The following is a 23042-nucleotide window of genomic DNA, read 5'->3' on the forward strand; positions in this document are numbered from 1 at the left end:
TTTCACACAGAAACACAACCAATTGTCTCTTGTCCCCAATTACACTGCCCCTTAGTGTCCTCCCTGGTAACTGGTCTCCCACTCTACTGCCCTTCAGTGAGAAATATTACCCTGATTTCACACAGAAACACAACCAATTGTCTCTTGTCCCCAATCACACTGCCCCTTAGTGTCCTCCCTGGTAACTGGTCTCCCACTCTACTACCCTTCAGTGAAAAATATTACCCTGATTTCACACAGAAACACAACCAATTGTCTCTTGTCCCCAATCACACTGCCCCTTAGTGTCCTCCCTGGTAACTGGTCTCCCACTCTACTACCCTTCAGTGAAAAATATTACCCTGATTTCACACAGAAACACAACCAATTGTCTCTTGTCCCCAATCACACTGCCCCTTAGTGTCCTCCCTGGTAACTGGTCTCCCACTCTACTACCCTTCAGTGAGAAATATTACCCTGATTTCACACAGAAACACAACCAATTGTCTCTTGTCCCCAATCACACTGCCCCTTAGTGTCCTCCCTGGTAACTGGTCTCCCACTCTACTACCCTTCAGTGAAAAATATTACCCTGATTTCACACAGAAACACAACCAATTGTCTCCTTGTCCCCAATCACACTGCCCCTTAGTGTCCTCCCTGGTAACTGGTCTCCCACTCTACTACCCTTCAGTGAAAAATATTACCCTGATTTCACACAGAAACACAACCAATTGTCTCTTGTCCCCAATCACACTGCCCCTTAGTGTCCTCCCTGGTAACTGGTCTCCCACTCTACTACCCTTCAGTGAAAAATATTACCCTGATTTCACACAGAAACACAACCAATTGTCTCTTGTCCCCAATCACACTGCCCCTTAGTGTCCTCCCTGGTAACTGGTCTCCCACTCTACTACCCTTCAGTGAAAAATATTACCCTGATTTCACACAGAAACACAACCAATTGTCTCTTGTCCCCAATCACACTGCCCCTTAGTGTCCTCCCTGGTAACTGGTCTCCCACTCTACTACCCTTCAGTGAAAAATATTACCCTGATTTCACACAGAAACACAACCAATTGTCTCTTGTCCCCAACCACACTGCCCCTTAGTGTCCTCCCTGGTAACTGGTCTCCCGCTCTATTACCCTTCAGTGAAAAATATTACCCTGATTTCACACAGAAACACAACCAATTGTCTCTTGTCCCCAATCACACTGCCCCTTAGTGTCCTCCCTGGTAACTGGTCTCCCACTCTACTACCCTTCAGTGAAAAATATTACCCTGATTTCACACAGAAACACAACCAATTGTCTCTTGTCCCCAATCACACTGCCCCTTAGTGTCCTCCCTGGTAACTGGTCTCCCACTCTATTACCCTTCAGTGAGAAATATTACCCTGATTTCACACAGAAACACAACCAATTGTCTCTTGTCCCCAATTACACTGCCCCTTAGTGTCCTCCCTGGTAACTGGTCTCCCACTCTACTACCCTTCAGTGAGAAATATTACCCTGATTTCACACAGAAACACAACCAATTGTCTCTTGTCCCCAACCACACTGCCCCTTAGTGTCCTCCCTGGTAACTGGTCTCCCACTCTACTACCCTTCAGTGAAAAATATTACCCTGATTTCACACAGAAACACAACCAATTGTCTCTTGTCCCCAATCACACTGCCCCTTAGTGTCCTCCCTGGTAACTGGTCTCCCACTCTACTACCCTTCAGTGAAAAATATTACCCTGATTTCACACAGAAACACAACCAATTGTCTCCTGTCCCCAATCACACTGCCCCTTAGTGTCCTCCCTGGTAACTGGTCTCCCACTCTACTACCCCTCAGTGAAAAATATTACCCTGATTTCACACAGAAACACAACCAATTGTCTCTTGTCCCCAACCACACTGCCCCTTAGTGTCCTCCCTGGTAACTGGTCTCCCACTCTACTACCCTTCAGTGAGAAATATTACCCTGATTTCACACAGAAACACAACCAATTGTCTCTTGTCCCCAATCACACTGCCCCTTAGTGTCCTCCCTGGTAACTGGTCTCCCACTCTACTACCCTTCAGTGAAAAATATTACCCTGATTTCACACAGAAACACAACCAATTGTCTCTTGTCCCCAATCACACTGCCCCTTAGTGTCCTCCCTGGTAACTGGTCTCCCACTCTACTACCCTTCAGTGAAAAATATTACCCTGATTTCACACAGAAACACAACCAATTGTCTCTTGTCCCCAATCACACTGCCCCTTAGTGTCCTCCCTGGTAACTGGTCTCCCACTCTACTACCCTTCAGTGAGAAATATTACCCTGATTTCACACAGAAACACAACCAATTGTCTCTTGTCCCCAATCACACTGCCCCTTAGTGTCCTCCCTGGTAACTGGTCTCCCACTCTACTGCCCTTCAGTGAGAAATATTACCCTGATTTCACACAGAAACACAACCAATTGTCTCTTGTCCCCAATCACACTGCCCCTTAGTGTCCTCCCTGGTAACTGGTCTCCCACTCTACTACCCTTCAGTGAAAAATATTACCCTGATTTCACACAGAAACACAACCAATTGTCTCTTGTCCCCAACCACACTGCCCCTTAGTGTCCTCCCTGGTAACTGGTCTCCCACTCTACTGCCCTTCAGTGAAAAATATTACCCTGATTTCACACAGAAACACAACCAATTGTCTCTTGTCCCCAATCACACTGCCCCTTAGTGTCCTCCCTGGTAACTGGTCTCCCACTCTACTACCCTTCAGTGAAAAATATTACCCTGATTTCACACAGAAACACAACCAATTGTCTCTTGTCCCCAATCACACTGCCCCTTAGTGTCCTCCCTGGTAACTGGTCTCCCACTCTACTACCCTTCAGTGAAAAATATTACCCTGATTTCACACAGAAACACAACCAATTGTCTCTTGTCCCCAATCACACTGCCCCTTAGTGTCCTCCCTGGTAACTGGTCTCCCACTCTACTACCCTTCAGTGAGAAATATTACCCTGATTTCACACAGAAACACAACCAATTGTCTCTTGTCCCCAATCACACTGCCCCTTAGTGTCCTCCCTGGTAACTGGTCTCCCACTCTACTACCCTTCAGTGAGAAATATTACCCTGATTTCACACAGAAACACAACCAATTGTCTCTTGTCCCCAATCACACTGCCCCTTAGTGTCCTCCCTGGTAACTGGTCTCCCACTCTACTACCCTTCAGTGAAAAATATTACCCTGATTTCACACAGAAACACAACCAATTGTCTCTTGTCCCCAATCACACTGCCCCTTAGTGTCCTCCCTGGTAACTGGTCTCCCACTCTACTACCCTTCAGTGAGAAATATTACCCTGATTTCACACAGAAACACAACCAATTGTCTCTTGTCCCCAATCACACTGCCCCTTAGTGTCCTCCCTGGTAACTGGTCTCCCACTCTACTACCCTTCAGTGAAAAATATTACCCTGATTTCACACAGAAACACAACCAATTGTCTCCTGTCCCCAATCACACTGCCCCTTAGTGTCCTCCCTGGTAACTGGTCTCCCAATCTACTACCCTTCAGTGAAAAATATTACCCTGATTTCACACAGAAACACAACCAATTGTCTCTTGTCCCCAATCACACTGCCCCTTAGTGTCCTCCCTGGTAACTGGTCTCCCACTCTACTACCCTTCAGTGAAAAATATTACCCTGATTTCACACAGAAACACAACCAATTGTCTCTTGTCCCCAATCACACTGCCCCTTAGTGTCCTCCCTGGTAACTGGTCTCCCACTCTACTACCCTTCAGTGAAAAATATTACCCTGATTTCACACAGAAACACAACCAATTGTCTCTTGTCCCCAATCACACTGCCCCTTAGTGTCCTCCCTGGTAACTGGTCTCCCACTCTACTACCCTTCAGTGAAAAATATTACCCTGATTTCACACAGAAACACAACCAATTGTCTCTTGTCCCCAATCACACTGCCCCTTAGTGTCCTCCCTGGTAACTGGTCTCCCACTCTACTACCCTTCAGTGAAAAATATTACCCTGATTTCACACAGAAACACAACCAATTGTCTCTTGTCCCCAATCACACTGCCCCTTAGTGTCCTCCCTGGTAACTGGTCTCCCACTCTACTACCCTTCAGTGAAAAATATTACCCTGATTTCACACAGAAACACAACCAATTGTCTCCTGTCCCCAATCACACTGCCCCTTAGTGTCCCCCCTGGTAACTGGTCTCCCAATCTACCACCCTTCAGTGAAAAATATTACCCTGATTTCCCTTCTTACTCCTGGCGAGTTAGTCAGTTTTCCCTTAATTAATTGTGTTCTTTATGAATCTCATTCCGGCATTAAGTTTGTGACTTCGATTAGAAATCCTGATCAATTCCTGACACACAGTCATCGTATTTCCCTTTGCACTTTCACCATTTCAATAATAATATTCCTGTGATTAGAAGGGCACACAATACCTGCCCAGTGTCTGATAGACAAACGGTGGAACTTCTGTCCATTCACAGTCTGTCCCTCTCCCAGTGTACACACTAACCCAGATAACCTGCCCACGGTCTGATACAGTAACAGTGCAAGTTCTGTCCATTCACAGTCTGTCCCTCTCCCAGTGTACACACTAACCCAGATAACCTGCCCACGGTCTGATACACTAACGGCGGGTCTTCTGCACATTGTCCCTCTCGGTGAGCAATCAATCCCGTTTTCCATTGCTGCAGAAGGGAAGCACCACTGACGGTTTCAGAGTTTGATCCACTAGAACTTCTACTCTCATATAAACAGGATCACGTGTGGATTTGTAATGTGATTTCTAAAGCACAGGGCAGGCCGGAGAGTATTAACCATCAGAGGGAAAATATCACCTTCATTGAAACCTCCATGTTCAGTGAATATTAGAATCAAGTGAGGATTTGAAACTTTTCTCGACCATTGTTCGCTTTCAAGCGAGGTTTCCATTAACTGAGATTTAATTTCTACACCCACGTCTATTGAAGCTGTGAATTAAACCGTGCAATATTTTACTGAACATTAAATAGTATTGAGAAGTTGTTTTTTGTCAATACAACTAACATTGAAACCACTTTCTGTCTGTTCTAATTGAAGATGTTCAGCAGAAACACAAGGAAACACTCCGGGTACAAACTGAAACACTGAGACTGAACACGATCCTAATAAAGGAGAAGGTTAAGATTTTCCAGCTGGTTGATCGATACGCTGAACTAACGATCATTTCGACTGTTCGAGATCGGACACTTGTAGAACATGAACTGCTGGCAAGAGGCCGAGACCATGAAGAGTGGAGAGAGGAACACCTCCGGGGAGTGCTGGAAAAAATCCGAACTGATCAATTGTTCCACAGCAGTTTTTCCCGGAGAAAATCCAAATCTGGGAGTTCAGGAGCAGTGAGCGGAGTCCCTGGGATTGGGAAAACAACAATGGTACAAAAGATTGTTCATGACTGGGCCACTGGGAAAATATACCCAAACTTTCAATTTGTTTTCAGCTTTAAATTCCGGGATTTGAACGCTATTAACTGTAGAATAAACCTGTGGAATCTGATACTCTTTTTCTATCCTTACTTGAGGAATATTCTGGGAGAGCTCTGGAAGAACCCAGAGGGATTGCTGTTTATATTCGATGGTTTGGATGAATTCAAGGACAGTATCGATTTTGCTGACAATCGGAGACATACTGAACCTCAGCACATGTGCACGGATCCCGAATGCCGATGTAGAGTGTCTGACATTGTGTACAGTTTAATACAGCACAAGCTGCTCCCAGGATGTTCAGTGCTAGTGACCAGCCGCCCCACTGCATTACATTTATTGGAAAAGGCTAAGATCAGTGTCTGGGCTGAAATCCTGGGATTTGTTGGTGAAGAACGGAAGGAATATTTCAACAAGTTTTTTGAAGATCAGGCGGTGGCAGCAGCTGTTTTCAAACACGTGGAGGAGAACGAGATCCTGTACACCATGAGCTACAACCCTTCCTACTGCTGGATCCTCGGTCTGTCACTGGGCCCCTTCTTTACACAAAGAGACAGGAATCGGCGAGTTCCCAAGACCATCACCCAACTATATTCCTACTATATTTACAACATTCTGAAAAACCATGGCCGAGAGATTGCAAGCCCCCGTGATGTGTTACTGAAGCTCGGTGAGATGGCCCTCACAGGAGTCTCCGAGAAGAAGATTGTGTTTGGAAATGGAGATTTGATCAAGTACAATCTACAACCTTCCCAGTTCCTGTCTGGGTTCATGATGGAACTTTTGGAGAGAGATGATTCTGTCCAGAGCGTGGTGTACACATTCCCGCACCTCACCATCCAAGAGTTTGTAGCCGCACTCGCACAATTCCTGACTCCAGATCCTGGGGACATCCTGAAACTCCTCAGAGAATCCCACAGCAAGAAAGATGGGCGATTTGAGATATTTCTCCGTTTTGTTGCTGGTCTCTCCTCCCCACAGGCAGCTCGGCCCCTGGAGGAGTTTCTGGGCCGATTTCTTCATCAAACCACCTGCCGAGTGATTGACTGGGTGAAGGAGAAGATTGAAGGACAGATTGGAGACACAGTGAGTGACACTGGTCAAAGGAACCTCCTGAACACATTCCACTACCTGTTTGAGTCTCAGAATAAAGCACTGGCTCGGACCACAGTGGGATCTGTGGAAACACTTGGATTTAGTGGATTGACATTGACCCCGATTGACTGTGCGGTCCTGTCTCATGTCATTGGACTCTGTGATACAATAAAGGAACTCGATCTAGAGAACTGCTACATTAAGTGTGAAGGACTCCAGCGGCTGGGACCCGTACTGCACAAATGCCGGGTGTTGAGGTAACTGTTTATTTGTCTCTAACTGTTGGGCGAATTGTAGAACAGTCACGGATTGTGTTGTTGCTCCATAATGTAGGTGATGCGTTATCAATTACTCATAAAAGACGGAGAGTTAGGAGAGTAACTAAAGGCTTTTATTAGCAAAGAACAAAGCATGCCTCTCGTGGTTGACTGGGTTCCAAGAAGGCAGGGGGCTGCAGGTCAATCACCTTTATACCTGGGCCTGTGGGTGGAGCCAGCCGAGACATGTTGAGGCATGCATAGGTACAACAGTGTGTAACAACAACAACAACAGTGGTTTACCACATTCACCCCTTGTTTAAAATTGAGTCCGGCGGGTGAAGTGTACTAAAGGTTCGTGTAAGTAAGTCTATCAGGTGGCCTTGTATGCCGTCCTGATCGTCGTGGTGGCGGCGGTGATGGTGCAGCATCCAACGTTGAGTCTGGCGTCTCATTGAGTGGTTGGGTGGTCAATGATGGGTCCTGGGGCTGCGGCATGCCGTCTAGCGGGGTTGGGTTGTGGGTAGTGGTGGATGGCAATGGTAGTGTTTCAGGGGCACCCAAAGGTGCGAGATCTCGTGTGGGGGCTGTGTCCTCCCGCCCGTCCGGGTACGCTACGTAAGCATACTGGGGGTAGGCGTGGGTAGTGGTGGGTGGCGAGGGGGGTGTTTCGGGAGCACCCGAAGGTGCGAGGTCTCGTATGGAGACTGTGTCCTCCCGCCCGTCCGGGTACACCACGTAAGCATACTGAGGGTTGGCATGGAGGAGGCTCACCCTCTCGACCAGGGGGTCCGTCTTATGGGACCTCACGTGCTTCCACAGTAGGACGGGTCCTGGAGAAGTCAGCCATGTCGGTAACGAGATCCCCGATGTGGACTTCCTGGGGAAGGAGAACATTCTCTCGTGAGGGGTAGCATTGGTGGCTGTACAGAGCAGTGACCGAATGGAATGGAGCGCCGCAGGGAGGACTTCCTGTCAGCGAGAGGTCGGAAGGCCCTTAGATTTCGAGTTTAAAAGGACTGCCTTCCAGACCATCGCATTCTCCCTTTCCACCTGGCCATTCCCCCGGGGGTTGTAGCTGGTGGTCCTGCTTGTAGCGATACCTCTCGAGAGCAGGTACTGCCGGAGTTCGTCGCTCATAAAGGATGAGCCCCTGTCGCTATGAATATAGCTAGGGAAACCGAACAAGGCGAAGAGGTCATTCAGACATTTAATGACCGTGGTACTGGTCATGTCTGAGCAAGGGATGGCAAACGGGAAACGGGAGTACTCATCAATTATGTTGAGGAAGTACACATTGCGGTCGGAGGAGGGGAGGGGCCCTTTAAAATCGACGCTCAGCCGTTCAAAGGGGCGCGTGGCTTTGATCAGGCTTGCTCTGTCTGGCCTATTAAAATGCGGTTTGCACTCGGCACAGATTTGGCAGTTCCTGGTCATGGTCCTGACCTCCTCGATGGAGTAGGGCAGGTTACGGGATTTGATGAAGTGAAAAAACCTGGTAACCCCCGGGTGGCAGAGGTCATTGTGGAGGGTCTTCAGCCTATCGACCTGCGCGTTGGCGCATGTACCACGTGATAGGGCATCTGGGGGCTCATTGAGTTTCCCGGGCCGGTACAAGGTATCGTAATTGTAGGTGGAGAGTTCGATTCTCCACCTCAAGATCTTGTCGTTCTTGATTTTGCCCCTCTGCTTATTATTAAACATAAAAGCTACTGAACGCTGGTCAGTGAGCAGGGTAAATCGTTTTCCGGCCAGGTAATGCCTCCAATGTCGCACAGCTTCCACAATGGCCTGGGCCTCCTTTTCGACAGAGGAGTGTCGAATCTCGGGGCCCTGGAGCGTCCTTGAGAAAAAGGCCACGGGTCTCCCCGCCTGGTTAAGGGTTGCAGCTAGGGCAAAGTCGGATGCGTCGCTCTCCACTTGGAAAGGGATGGATTCATCCACTGCGTGCATTGTGGCCTTCGCAATATCTCCTTTTATGAGAGTGAAGGCTGCACAGGCCTCTGCTGTCAGGGGGAAGGAGGTGGACTTGATGAGGGGTCTGGCTTTGTCCGCATAGTTCGGCACCCACTGAGCATAGTACGAGAAAAACCCTAGGCATCTCTTCAGTGCTTTTTGGCAGTGGGGGAGGGGGAGCTCCATAAGGGGGCGCATCCTGTCGGGGTCGGGGCCAATGACTCCGTTCTCCACTACACAGCCAAGAATGGCAAGGCGCTTGGTACGAAACATACATTTGTCCTTGTTGTATGTTAGGTTCAGCCGCTGGGCCGTACGGAGGAGTTTCTCTAGATTAACATCATGGTCCTGCTGGTCGCGGCCGCAGATGGTGACGTTGTCTAGATAGGGGAAAGTGGCCTGGAGCGCGTTCTGGTCGACCATCCGGTCCATCTCCCGTTGGAAGACTGAAACCCCGTTGGTGACGCCGAAGGGAACTCTGAGGAAGTGGTAGAGACGACCGTCAGCTTCAAAAGCTGTGTACTGGCGGTCCTCAGCCCTGATGGGGAGCTGGTGGTATGCCGACTTCAGATCAATCGTCGAGAACACCCGGTATTATGCTATCTGATTGACCATGTCAGATATGCGGGGGAGTGGGTATGCATCTAGCTGGGTGTAGCGATTGATCGTCTGGCTGTAGTCAATAACTAGGCGCTGTTTTTCGCTAGTCTTCACTACCACCACTTGTGCTCGCCATGGGCTGGTGCTACTTTCAATAATCCCTTCCTTCAGGAGTCTTGCTACCTCGGATTTAATGAAGCTCCTATCCCCGGCACTGTAACGCCTGCTTTTGGTAGCGATGGGCTTACAGTCGCGGGTGAGGTTAGCGAACAAGGAGGGGGGGGGACTTTAAGGGTGGAGAGGCTGCAAATGGTGCGCGGCGGGCGATTTAAAAGCTGCTGGCTGCAGACTGTGAGTGGGGGGAGGGGTCCGTCGTACGCTAATGTGACACTCTTAAGGTTGCACTGAAAATCCAACCCCAGTAGAACGGCAGCGCAAAGATGGGGCAGGACCAGGAGTTTAAAATTTTTGTCTTCTGTGCCCCTTACTGAAAGGGTCACTACACAGTAGCCACCGACGTCCGCTGACTGGGCTTTGGAAGCCAAAGAGATCCGATGTCGCGTCGGCAGGACCGGGAGAGAGTAACTGCGCACCGTGTCGGGGTGGATAAAGCTTTCCGTGCTCCCGCTGTCAAAAAGGCAGGTAGTGGCGCGGCCGTTTACCGTAATGTCCATCATGGACCTGGACAGTTGATGAGGGAGAGATTGGTCCAGCGTCACGGAGGCCAGCGTATGGTCGAGCGAGTCGATGTGGTCGTCAGATGAGGCGGTGGTTGAGTCCGGGTCCCCCGTGGTTGAAGTTGGAGACGTCCGAGATGGCGGACAAAATGGCGGTGCCCATGGTCCCGATCCCCACGCGGCTGGGGGAGCCCAAGATGGCAGACAAGATGGCTGCCCCCACGGTTCGCACGCGGCGCTGCTGGCGTTAGCAGTTTTACCTTTGCAGGCGCTGACATAGTGTCCTTTCTTCCCGCAGCCGGAGCAGGTAGCGTTTTTCGCCGGGCAGCGTGCTCTGGGGTGTTTTGCCTGGCCACAAAAATAACATTTCTGTGCCTTGGACATCGCAGCAGCAGTTGAGGGTGGCGGTCCCATGACCCAAGGTTGTGGCGTCCACGTTGCGGAGCGGTTGGGGGAGAAGGCGTCCATATTCCTGTGGGCCGCGTCGAGCGAGAGCGCGAGGGACACTGCCTTTCTCAGGTCCATTTCTCCCTTTTCCAACAGTCTCTGCCGGGAGTAGTCGGACCTTAGACCCGCAACGAAAGCATCTCGGATCAGTCCCTCCGTGTGTGCTGCGGCTGATACTTCCTTGCAATCGCAGTCTCGGCCGAGTATCCGTAGTGCCCGTAGGAAGGCCTCCACCGATTCCCCGGGCTGCTGTCTGCGGGATCTTAAGAGGTGCCGGGCATAGACCGTATTTACCGGGCGTGCGTATTGCCCTTTTAGCAGACCGATAGCCGCCGCGTAGGTCGTCGCGTCCTGGATTATTGTATAAACTTGGTGGCTCACCTTTGAGGCCAGGATTTCCAACTTGTTTTCGTCCAGGGTCACAGTTGAGGCTTGCAGGTAGGCCTCGAAGCAACGCAGCCAATGCGCGAATTTGGTAGCCGAACCCGCTTCTTGGGGGTCTAGGTCCAGGCATGTTGGTCTGAGGGCTCGCAGCAGCGCCTGTTGCTCAGCGTTTGGTGCAGCAGCTCCTGCTGTTCAGCGTTTGGTGCAGCAGCTCCTGCTGTTCAGCGTTTGGTGCAGCAGCTCCTGCTGTTCAGCGTTTGGTGCAGCAGCTCCTGCTGTTCAGCGTTTGGTGCAGCAGCTCCTGTTGCTCAGCGTTTGGTGCAGCAGCTCCTGCTGTTCAGCGTTTGGTGCAGCAGCTCCTGCTGCTCAGCGTTTGGTGCAGCAGCTCCTGCTGTTCAGCGTTTGGTGCAGCAGCTCCTGCTGTTCAGTGTTTGGTGCAGCAGCCTGCTGTTCAGTGTTTGGTGCAGCAGCCTGCTGCTCAGCGTTTGGTGCAGCAGTCTGCTGTTCAGCGTTTGGTGCAGCAGTCTGCTGTTCAGCGTTTGGTGCAGCAGCCTGCTGTTCAGCGTTTGGTGCAGCAGCTCCTGCTGTTCAGTGTTTGGTGCAGCAGCCTGCTGTTCAGTGTTTGGTGCAGCAGCCTGCTGTTCAGCGTTTGGTGCAGCAGCCTGCTGTTCAGTGTTTGGTGCAGCAGCTCCTGCTGTTCAGCGTTTGGTGCAGCAGTCTGCTGTTCAGTGTTTGGTGCAGCAGCCTGCTGTTCAGCGTTTGGTGCAGCAGCCTGCTGTTCAGTGTTTGGTGCAGCAGCTCCTGCTGTTCAGTGTTTGGTGCAGCAGCTCCTGTTGCTCAGTGTTTGGTGCAGCAGCTCCTGCTGTTCAGCGTTTGGTGCAGCAGCTCCTGCTGTTCAGCGTTTGGTGCAGCAGCTCCTGCTGTTCAGCATTTGGTGCAGCAGCCTGCTGTTCAGCGTTTGGTGCAGCAGCTCCTGCTGTTCAGTGTTTGGTGCAGCAGCCTGCTGTTCAGTGTTTGGTGCAGCAGCTCCTGCTGTTCAGCGTTTGGTGCAGCAGCCTGCTGTTCAGCGTTTGGTGCAGCAGCTCCTGCTGTTCAGCGTTTGGTGCAGCAGCTCCTGCTGCTCAGCGTTTGGTGCAGCAGCCTGCTGTTCAGCGTTTGGTGCAGCAGTCTGCTGTTCAGCGTTTGGTGCAGCAGCCTGCTGTTCAGTGTTTGGTGCAGCAGCCTGCTGTTCAGCGTTTGGTGCAGCAGCCTGCTGTTCAGCGTTTGGTGCAGCAGCTCCTGTTGTTCAGTGTTTGGTGCAGCAGCTCCTGCTGTTCAGTGTTTGGTGCAGCAGCTCCTGCTGTTCCGTGTTTGGTGCAGCAGCTCCTGCTGTTCAGCGTTTGGTGCAGCAGCCTGCTGTTCAGCGTTTGGTGCAGCAGCTCCTGCTGTTCAGCATTTGGTGCAGCAGCCTGCTGTTCAGCGTTTGGTGCAGCAGCCTGCTGTTCAGCGTTTGGTGCAGCAGCCTGCTGTTCAGCGTTTGGTGCAGCAGCTCCTGCTGTTCAGTGTTTGGTGCAGCAGCTCCTGCTGTTCAGCGTTTGGTGCAGCAGCCTGCTGTTCAGCGTTTGGTGCAGCAGCTCCTGCTGTTCAGCGTTTGGTGCAGCAGCCTGCTGTTCAGCGTTTGGTGCAGCAGCTCCTGCTGCTCAGCGTTTGGTGCAGCAGTCTGCTGTTCAGCGTTTGGTGCAGCAGTCTGCTGTTCAGTGTTTGGTGCAGCAGCTCCTGCTCAGTGTTTGGTGCAGCAGCTCCTGCTGTTCAGTGTTTGGTGCAGCAGCCTGCTGTTCAGTGTTTGGTGCAGCAGCCTGCTGTTCAGTGTTTGGTGCAGCAGCCTGCTGTTCAGCGTTTGGTGCAGCAGCTCCTGCTGTTCAGCGTTTAGTGCAGCAGCTCCTGCTGTTCAGTGTTTGGTGCAGCAGCCTGCTGTTCAGCGTTTGGTGCAGCAGCCTGCTGTTCAGTGTTTGGTGCAGCAGCCTGCTGTTCAGCGTTTGGTGCAGCAGCCTGTTGCTCAGTGTTTGGTGCAGCAGCCTGTTGTTCAGCGTTTGGTGCAGCAGCTCCTGTTGCTCAGCGTTTGGTGCAGCAGCTCCTGCTGTTCAGTGTTTGGTGCAGCAGCCTGCTGTTCAGCGTTTGGTGCAGCAGCCTGCTGTTCAGCGTTTGGTGCAGCAGCCTGTTGCTCAGTGTTTGGTGCAGCAGCCTGTTGTTCAGCGTTTGGTGCAGCAGCTCCTGTTGCTCAGCGTTTGGTGCAGCAGCTCCTGCTGTTCAGTGTTTGGTGCAGCAGCCTGCTGTTCAGCGTTTGGTGCAGCAGCCTGCTGTTCAGCGTTTGGTGCAGCAGCCTGTTGCTCAGTGTTTGGTGCAGCAGCCTGTTGTTCAGTGTTTGGTGCAGCAGCTCCTGTTGCTCAGCGTTTGGTGCAGCAGCTCCTGCTGTTCAGTGTTTGGTGCAGCAGCCTGTTGCTCAGTGTTTGGTGCAGCAGCCTGTTGTTCAGCGTTTGGTGCAGCAGCTCCTGTTGCTCAGCGTTTGGTGCAGCAGCTCCTGCTGTTCAGTGTTTGGTGCAGCAGCTCCTGCTGTTCAGTGTTTGGTGCAGCAGCTCCTGCTGTTCAGCGTTTGGTGCAGCAGCCTGCTGTTCAGCGTTTGGTGCAGCAGCTCCTGCTGTTCAGCATTTGGTGCAGCAGCTCCTGCTGTTCAGCGTTTGGTGCAGCAGCCTGCTGTTCAGCGTTTGGTGCAGCAGCTCCTGCTGTTCAGTGTTTGGTGCAGCAGCTCCTGCTGTTCAGTGTTTGGTGCAGCAGCTCCTGCTGTTCAGCGTTTGGTGCAGCAGCCTGCTGTTCAGCGTTTGGTGCAGCAGCCTGCTGTTCAGCGTTTGGTGCAGCAGCTCCTGCTGTTCAGCGTTTGGTGCAGCAGTCTGCTGCTCAGCGTTTGGTGCAGCAGCCTGCTGTTCAGCGTTTGTCGACATTTTGTTTTTGCTAATAAAATTGATGCGCTATCAATTACTCATAAAAGACGGAGAGTTAGGAGAGTAACTAAAGGCTTTTATTAGCAAAGAACAGAGCATGCCTCTCGTGGTTGACTGGGTTCCAAGAAGGCAGGGGGCTGCAGGTCAATCACCTTTATACCTGGGCCTGTGGGTGGAGCCAGCCGAGACATGTTGAGGCATGCATAGGTACAACAGTGTGCAACAACAACAACAACAGTGAATAACAATAACAACAGTGGTTTACCACAGTAGGGAAACAAACAGTTCAGTTAAACCAGGGAGAAGCGGATTCAACACAAATATGACCAATAATAAGAGGATCGGTCAGTAATTCCCTAGGGACTGGAGAATCTAAAATGGATCCTTGTGAACAAGTAGGGATTTTACAGTCTTTATCGGATCAGCAGATACAGGTCACTGAGAGTCTGATAATTTAATTACAATAAATCATATTTAATAAGGCTGGACAGGTAAACATATAAAATATAATCCGGCAGTAAAGATAACATTAATTTAAAATATTTTCCACATCCACCATTTCAACTAGAAACAGGAGAGAAACCCGAGTTTAAATCACTAACAGCTCGATATTTACTCCAATACCGTGCAGGGTGTGTCCTGTCGAGGGGGTAGTTTCCTGGATTGGGAATATTGGGGAATCGGGAATTCTTTCAGCTGTAAATGTTTACAATTATTCACAGTCCTGAACATTGAGTAAAGATTGATATTCAGGATCTTAAACCTGCCGGTGAAAAGGTTCCAATCTAACCGGAGTAGAGACCCACACCGGCCAGCGGTGGGGCCTCGCACACAGCGGGCGGCTCCTGGGTAAACCGGGGGCAGTGAACCCGGGAATTCCCCATAATCCACCCCCTGTGTGTGAGGCCCCGCTTGGGGAGGGAACTTCCGAAAATTCCCCAAAAACTGTCGGGCCAGTTACCCCAAAATAAATGTAGAGCCAGTTTAATAATGGGAATAAAGTAAAAGGCTCCCCTCCCCTATAAACTAGGAGCACAGGGACATTTAAAACTTGTAACGGGACAGAATAAACTCTCTTGCTGCTATTGACAAACATTCACTATAAGCCCTCTGACTCCCACAGCTACCTGGAATACACTTCCTCCCACCTCGCTTCCTGTAAGGACGCTGGCCCATTCTCCCAGTTTTTCTGATGATGCCACGTTCCATCCAGTGCTTCCGACATGTCTTCCTTTTCCCTCAACCGAGGATTCCCCTCTACCGTGGTTGACGCGGCTCTTGACCGTGTCTGTTCTGTTTCCCACACTTCTGCTCTCACCCCTTCCCCTCCCTCCCAGAACCACGATAGGTTCCCCTTGTCTTCACCTTTCACCCCACCAGCCTCCACATTTAATCTCTCCTGTCTTCCACCCTATCACAGACCTTCCCTTTTGTTCTGTCCTCCGCTCCCCCCACCTTTCCCGGCCCCGACACTTGCTTAAACATCTGTTACATCTGTAACTTGTTCCAGTTCTGACGAGGGGTCCTTGTCCTGAAACATTAACTCTGTTTCTCTCTCTCTAGATGCTGCCTGACCTGCCGGGTATTTCCAGCATTTCCTGTTTTTATTTCAGGATAAATTCTCCTTGTTATATAAAATCCTGGGGGGCGGATTTTACAGCAGCAGTGAGCGTTTCACAATATAACTCACCCCGAGATATTATACAGATTAATGTAATGCACAGAGTAGAAAGCACAGGGAATCACCGCTTTATCATTTAATTCTGAAAAAACCGACCGATTCCCATAAAATCTGGGATTTAAGGAGCAGCAGAACTGAGACAAGTTTCTCCAAACATGACGAGGCCGGTCACTGAGCTCCAGGAGGGTAATTCTGATCATCAGGGAATGAGACCGGACTGAGGGACATTTAAAGGCTCCACACAGACAGCATTTTATTTAATAAATACATTAACGGACAGTCCCTGAATATATGGGCAGTTGGACAGAGTGAGGTACATTCCCAGTGAGGGGGGAATTTCGCAGGGGTCAGCGGGCGCGATCAGTGGCGGGTCGGGTGGGAAAATTGATTTTTCCCCAGCGGGTCGGGACCCCGCTGTCAACCCGCCACCACGTGCCTTTCCCAAATGTCGGGTCTGTCAGAGCAGAGCAGACCCGACACGTAGCGGCGAGGGAGGCAATTCAGGTCATTATAACCTTGTTAACAGAGGATTACAGTAACAACTATTTTCAGCTCGCCTTCAGAGTTTACATAGAAACATAGAAGATAGGAGCAGGAGTAGGCCAATCGGCCCCTCGAGCCTGCTCTGCCATTCAATGCGATCATGGCTGATCATCCAAATTCAGTACCCGGTCCCTGCTTTCTCCCCATACCCCTTGATCCCTTTAGCCTTAAGAAATATATCCAACACCTCCTTGAATATATTTAATGAATTGGCCTCTGCTGCCTTCTGTGGTAGAGAATTCCACAGGTTCACCACTCTCTGGGTGAAGAAATTCCTCCTAATTTCTGTCCTAAATGGCTTACCCCTTATCCTTAGACTGTGACCCCTGGTTCTGGACTCCCCCGCCATCGGGAACATCCTTCCTGCATCTAGTCTGTCTAGTCCTGTTAGAATTTTATAAGTTTCAATGAGATCCCCTCTCATTCTTCTAAACTCCAGCGAGTACAAGCCCAATCGACCCAATCTCTCTTCATACGTCATTCCTGCCATCCCAGGTATCAGCCTGGTGAATCTTCGCTGAACTCCTTCCATGGCAAGAATATCCTTCCTCAGATAAGGCAACCAAAACTGCACACAATACTCAAGATGTGATCTCACCAAGGCCCTGTACAGCTGCAGCAAGACATCCTTGTTCCTGTACTCAAACCCTCTCGCTATGAAGGCCAACATACCATTTGCCTTCTTAACCGCCTGCTGTACCTGCATGCTTACCTTAAACGACTTGTGCACAAGGACACCCAGGTCTCATTGCACTTCCCCTTCTCCCAATCTATTGCCATTCAGATAATCTGCCTTCCTGTTTTTGACACCAAAGTGGATAACCTCACATTTATCCATGTTGTATTGCATCTGCCATGCTTCTGCCCATTCACCCAACCTGTCCAAATGATCCTGTAGTTTCTCGGCATCCTCCTCACAACACACACGCCCACCAAGCTTTGTGTCATCTGCAAATTTGGAGATATTACATCTAGTTCCCTTGTCGAGATCATTAATATATATTGTGAATAGCTGGGGTCCAAGGACCGATCCCTGCGGTACCCCACTAGTCACTGCTTGCCTCTCAGAAAAAGACCCGTTTATTCCAACTCTTTGCTTTCTATCTGCCAACCAGTTCTCTATCCAAGTCAATACCTTGCCCCCAATCCCATGTGCCTTAACTTTACACGCTAATCTCTTATGCGGGACCTTATCGAAAGCCTTCTGAAAGTCCAAATACACCACATCCACTGGTTCTCCCTTATCTATTTTACTAGTTACATCCTCAAAAAATTCCAGTAGATTATTCAAGCACGATTTACCTTTTGTAAATCCATGTTGACTTTGTCCGATCCTGTCACTATTTTCCAAGTGCTCAGCTATTACATCTTTTACATAATGGACTCTAGCATTTTCCTCACTACCGATGTCAGGCTTACCGGTCTGCAATTCCCTGTTTTCTCTCTACCACCTTTTTTGAACAGTGGGGTAACATTAGCTACCCTCCAATCCATGGGTACTGTTCCAGATTCCATCAAATGTTGGCAGATGATCAGCAATGCATCTACTATTTCTAGGGCCACTTCCTTAAGTACCCCAGGATGTAGATTATCAGGCCCTGGGGATTTATCGGCCTTCAATCCCATCAATTTCCCTAACACCATTTCCCTACAAATACTGATTTCTTTCAGTTCCTCCCTTTCATCAGACCCTATGTTCCTGTGGTCCACGCTGCTCGGGGATCATGTCAGGTAACCAGGGCGGGAGTTGAAAGGCCATGGAATCATTTCATTACTTGACAGCTGGAAATGTGCTATAAAAGCTCCCATCTCACAGCTGTTCACTTTCCAAGCTCAGAAGCTGTTACTTACTGCATTTGGAAGACAGATTGAGCTTTATGCAGGTTGCAAGTGTTTGGAGCAAACTCTCTATCCAGTGTCACCTCATTGGAACAACCTCTCTCACCATTAACAGATTGCTTCTGACATCTCAAGTTCACCTGCCATCTATTACATCAGCATGGGTCTGGTTTATACTGTCTCACCTTGGGCCTCAGAGTCTCACCACCATCAGCCCCAACACCTGCAGCACCAGTCACACCAGCAACAACACCAACCTTCTCCGTAATTCCTGATGCTGCACAGCACAGAGGGCATCAACACCCGGCCACATTGCTGACCGGGTCACCAGAGATGGCCTCACCATGGCCAGAATTTCTTCACTTGGTGCTGCTCGCCCTGGATGACACATGATGCGCCAGGTTAACACCAGCCCACACCAACAACACAAAGCATCCCGACAATGCCCAAACCATCCCTGGCACACTCAGCATTGCGAGGAGTTCCGTTATGTCTCACCATTCACTGCAACTCACTAAGCCACTTCCAAACATGTACACAAATCTGTCGAAGAACGGAAAGTGTTGAAAATAAAGATTTCAATGTTTGACACCACATTAACAGAAACTTCACATGAACATTGGCTAAAACAAACAATTGCCTATCCTTGTGTGTTGTTAGTTGGTATGATTGGACTAGGATGAGGGTAAGTGTGAGGGGTGGCTCGTGAGATGGGGATGTGATAATATAGATAGAGAGAGAGATGGGTGGAGGTGCAGGGTAAGTTGGTGAGAGTAAGGATGTTCAGGAGTAGGGTGGGGAAGGCAGAGTGATGGGGATGTGATAATATAGAGAGAGATGGGGGAGGTGCAGGGTAAGTTGGTGAGAGTAAGGATGTTCAGGAGTAGGGTGGGGAAGGCAGAGTGATGGGGATGTGATAATATAGAGAGAGATGGGTGGAGGTGCAGGGTAAGTTGGTGAGAGTAAGGATGTTCAGGAGTAGGGTGGGGAAGGCAGAGTGATGGGGATGTGATAATATAGAGAGAGATGGGTGGAGGTGCAGGGTAAGTTGGTGAGAGTAAGGATGTTCAGGAGTAGGGTGGGGAAGGCAGAGTGATGGGGATGTGATAATATAGAGAGAGATGGGTGGAGGTGCAGGGTAAGTTGGTGAGAGTAAGGATGTTCGGGAGTAGGGTGGGGAAGGCAGAGTGATGGGGATGTGATAATATAGAGAGAGATGGGTGGAGGTGCAGGGTAAGTTGGTGAGAGTAAGGATGTTCAGGAGTAGGGTGGGGAAGGCAGAGTGATGGGGATGTGATAATATAGAGAGAGATGGGTGGAGGTGCAGGGTAAGTTGGTGAGAGTAAGGATGTTCAGGAGTAGGGTGGGGAAGGCAGAGTGATGGGGATGTGATAATATAGAGAGAGATGGGTGGAGGTGCAGGGTAAGTTGGTGAGAGTGAGGATGTTCAGGAGTAGGGTGGGGAAGGCAGAGTGATGGGGATGTGATAATATAGAGAGAGATGGGTGGAGGTGCAGGGTAAGTTGGTGAGAGTAAGGATGTTCAGGAGTAGGGTGGGGAAGGCAGAGTGATGGGGATGGGATAATATAGAGAGATGGGTGGAGGTGCAGGGTAAGTTGGTGAGAGTAAGGATGTTCAGGAGTAGGGTGGGGAAGGCAGAGTGATGGGGATGTGATAATATAGAGAGAGATGGGTGGAGGTGCAGGGTAAGTTGGTGAGAGTAAGGATGTTCAGGAGTAGGGTGGGGAAGGCAGAGTGATGGGGATGTGATAATAGAGAGAGAGATGGGTGGAGGTGCAGGGTAAGTTGGTGAGAGTAAGGATGTTCAGGAGTAGGGTGGGGAAGGCAGAGTGATGGGGATGTGACAATATAGAGAGAGATGGGTGGAGGTGCAGGGTAAGTTGGTGAGAGTAAGGATGTTCAGGAGTAGGGTGGGGAAGGCAGAGTGATGGGGATGTGATAATATAGAGAGAGATGGGTGGAGGTGCAGGGTAAGTTGGTGAGAGTAAGGATGTTCAGGAGTAGGGTGGGGAAGGCAGAGTGATGGGGATGTGATAATATAGAGAGAGATGGGTGGAGGTGCAGGGTAAGTTGGTGAGAGTAAGGATGTTCAGGAGTAGGGTGGGGAAGGCAGAGTGATGGGGATGTGATAATATAGAGAGAGATGGGTGGAGGTGCAGGGTAAGTTGGTGAGAGTGAGGATGTTCAGGAGTAGGGTGGGGAAGGCAGAGTGATGGGGATGTGATAATATAGAGAGAGATGGGTGGAGGTGCAGGGTAAGTTGGTGAGAGTAAGGATGTTCAGGAGTAGGGTGGGGAAGGCAGAGTGATGGGGATGTGATAATATAGAGAGAGATGGGTGGAGGTGCAGGGTAAGTTGGTGAGAGTAAGGATGTTCAGGAGTAGGGTGGGGAAGGCAGAGTGATGGGGATGTGATAATATAGAGAGAGATGGGTGGAGGTGCAGGGTAAGTTGGTGAGAGTGAGGATGTTCAGGAGTAGGGTGGGGAAGGCAGAGTGATGGGGATGTGATAATATAGAGAGAGATGGGTGGAGGTGCAGGGTAAGTTGGTGAGAGTAAGGATGTTCAGGAGTAGGGTGGGGAAGGCAGAGTGATGGGGATGGGATAATATAGAGAGATGGGTGGAGGTGCAGGGTAAGTTGGTGAGAGTAAGGATGTTCAGGAGTAGGGTGGGGAAGGCAGAGTGATGGGGATGTGATAATATAGAGAGAGATGGGTGGAGGTGCAGGGTAAGTTGGTGAGAGTAAGGATGTTCAGGAGTAGGGTGGGGAAGGCAGAGTGATGGGGATGTGATAATAGAGAGAGAGATGGGTGGAGGTGCAGGGTAAGTTGGTGAGAGTAAGGATGTTCAGGAGTAGGGTGGGGAAGGCAGAGTGATGGGGATGTGATAATATAGAGAGAGATGGGTGGAGGTGCAGGGTAAGTTGGTGAGAGTAAGGATGTTCAGGAGTAGGGTGGGGAAGGCAGAGTGATGGGGATGTGATAATATAGAGAGAGATGGGTGGAGGTGCTGGGTAAGTTGGTGAGAGTAAGGATGTTCAGGAGTAGGGTGGGGAAGGCAGAGTGATGGGGATGTGACAATATAGAGAGAGATGGGTGGAGGTGCAGGGTAAGTTGGTGAGAGTAAGGATGTTCAGGAGTAGGGTGGGCAAGGCAGAGTGATGGGGATGTGATAATATAGAGAGAGATGGGTGGAGGTGCAGGGTAAGTTGGTGAGAGTAAGGATGTTCAGGAGTAGGGTGGGGAAGGCAGAGTGATGGGGATGTGATAATATAGAGAGAGATGGGTGGAGGTGCAGGGTAAGTTGGTGAGAGTAAGGATGTTCAGGAGTAGGGTAGGGAAGGCAGAGTGATGGGGATGTGATAAGATAGAGAGAGATGGGTGGAGGTGCAAGGTAAGTTGGTGAGAGTAAGGATGTTCAGGAGTAGGGTGGGCAAGGCAGAGTGATGGGGATGTGATAATATAGAGAGAGATGGGTGGAGGTGCAGGGTAAGTTGGTGAGAGTAAGGATGTTCAGGAGTAGGGTGGGGAAGGCAGAGTGATGGGGATGTGACAATATAGAGAGAGATGGGTGGAGGTGCAGGGTAAGTTGGTGAGAGTAAGGATGTTCAGGAGTAGAGTGGGGAAGGCAGAGTGATGGGGAGGTGATAATATAGAGAGAGATGGGTGGAGGTGCAGGGTAAGTTGGTGACAGTAAGGATGTTCAGGAGTAGTGTGGGGAAGGCAGAGTGATGGGGATGTGATAATATAGAGAGAGATGGGTGGAGGTGCAAGGTAAGTTGGTGAGAGTAAGGATGTTCAGGAGTAGGGTGGGGAAGGCAGAGTGATGGGGATGTGATAATATAGAGAGAGATGGGTGGAGGTGCAGGGTAAGTTGGTGACAGTAAGGATGTTCAGGAGTAGGGTGGGGAAGGCAGAGTGATGGGGATGTGATAATATAGAGAGAGATGGGTGGAGGCGCAGGGTAAGTTGGTGAGAGTAAGGATGTTCAGGAGTAGGGTGGGGAAGGCAGAGTGATGGGGATGTGATAATATAGAGAGAGATGGGTGGAGGTGCAGGGTAAGTTGGTGAGAGTAAGGATGTTCAGGAGTAGGGTGGGGAAGGCAGAGTGATGGGGATGTGATAATATAGAGAGAGATGGGTGGAGGTGCAGGGTAAGTTGGTGAGAGTAAGGATGTTCAGGAGTAGGGTGGGGAAGGCAGAGTGATGGGGATGTGATAATATAGAGAGAGATGGGTGGAGGTGCAGGGTAAGTTGGTGAGAGTAAGGATGTTCAGGAGTAGGGTGGGGAAGGCAGAGTGATGGGGATGTGATAATATAGAGAGAGATGGGTGGAGGTGCAGGGTAAGTTGGTGAGAGTAAGGATGATCAGGAGTAGGGTGCGGAAGGCAGAGTGATGGGGATGTGATAATATAGAGAGAGATGGGTGGAGGTACAAGGTAAGTTGGTGAGAGGAAGGATGTTCAGGAGTAGGGTGGGGAAGGCAGAGTGATGGGGATGTGATAATATAGAGAGAGATGGGTGGAGGTGCAGGGTGAGTTGGTGAGAGTAAGGATGTTCAGGAGTAGGGTGGGGAAGGCAGAGTGATGGGGATGTGATAATATAGAGAGAGATGGGTGGAGGTGCAGGGTAAGTTGGTGAGAGTAAGGATGTTGAGGAGTAGGGTGGGGAAGGCAGAGTGATGGGGATGTGATAATATAGAGAGAGATGGGTGGAGGTGCAGGGTAAGTTGGTGAGAGTAAGGATGTTCAGGAGTAGGGTGGGGAAGGCAGAGTGATGGGGATGTGATAATATAGAGAGAGATGGGTGGAGGTGCAGGGTAAGTTGGTGAGAGTAAGGATGTTGAGGAGTAGGGTGGGGAAGGCAGAGTGATGGGGATGTGATAATATAGAGAGAGATGGGTGGAGGTGCAGGGTAAGTTGGTGACAGTAAGGATGTTCAGGAGTAGGGTGGGGAAGGCAGAGTGATGGGGATGTGATAATATAGAGAGAGATGGGTGGAGGTGCAGGGTAAGTTGGTGAGAGTAAGGATGTTCAGGAGTAGGGTGGGGAAGGCAGAGTGATGGGGATGTGATAATATAGAGGGAGATGG

The 23042-nt window shown here is 50.1% G+C and overlaps 1 protein-coding gene across 1 annotated transcript in view; it reads left to right on the forward strand.

Moving 5' to 3' along the window:
- The window catches only part of LOC147096528 (NACHT, LRR and PYD domains-containing protein 3-like), a 582546-nt gene that overhangs the window by 255795 nt on the left and 303709 nt on the right, over positions 1 to 23042 (forward strand). Inside the window, exon 2 of the mRNA XM_085975346.1 lies at positions 5095 to 6829. Coding sequence (XP_085831472.1) covers positions 5427 to 6829 — 1403 coding nt within the window. The 5' untranslated portion in view covers positions 5095 to 5426. The remainder of the gene's footprint in view (positions 1 to 5094; positions 6830 to 23042) is intronic.

The sequence above is a fragment of the Somniosus microcephalus genome, unplaced genomic scaffold (assembly GCF_052327205.1).
Source record: "Somniosus microcephalus isolate GS21.2 unplaced genomic scaffold, FLI_Smic_1.0 unresolved_chr1, whole genome shotgun sequence".
In the NCBI taxonomy this organism is placed as follows: Eukaryota; Metazoa; Chordata; class Chondrichthyes; order Squaliformes; family Somniosidae; genus Somniosus; species Somniosus microcephalus.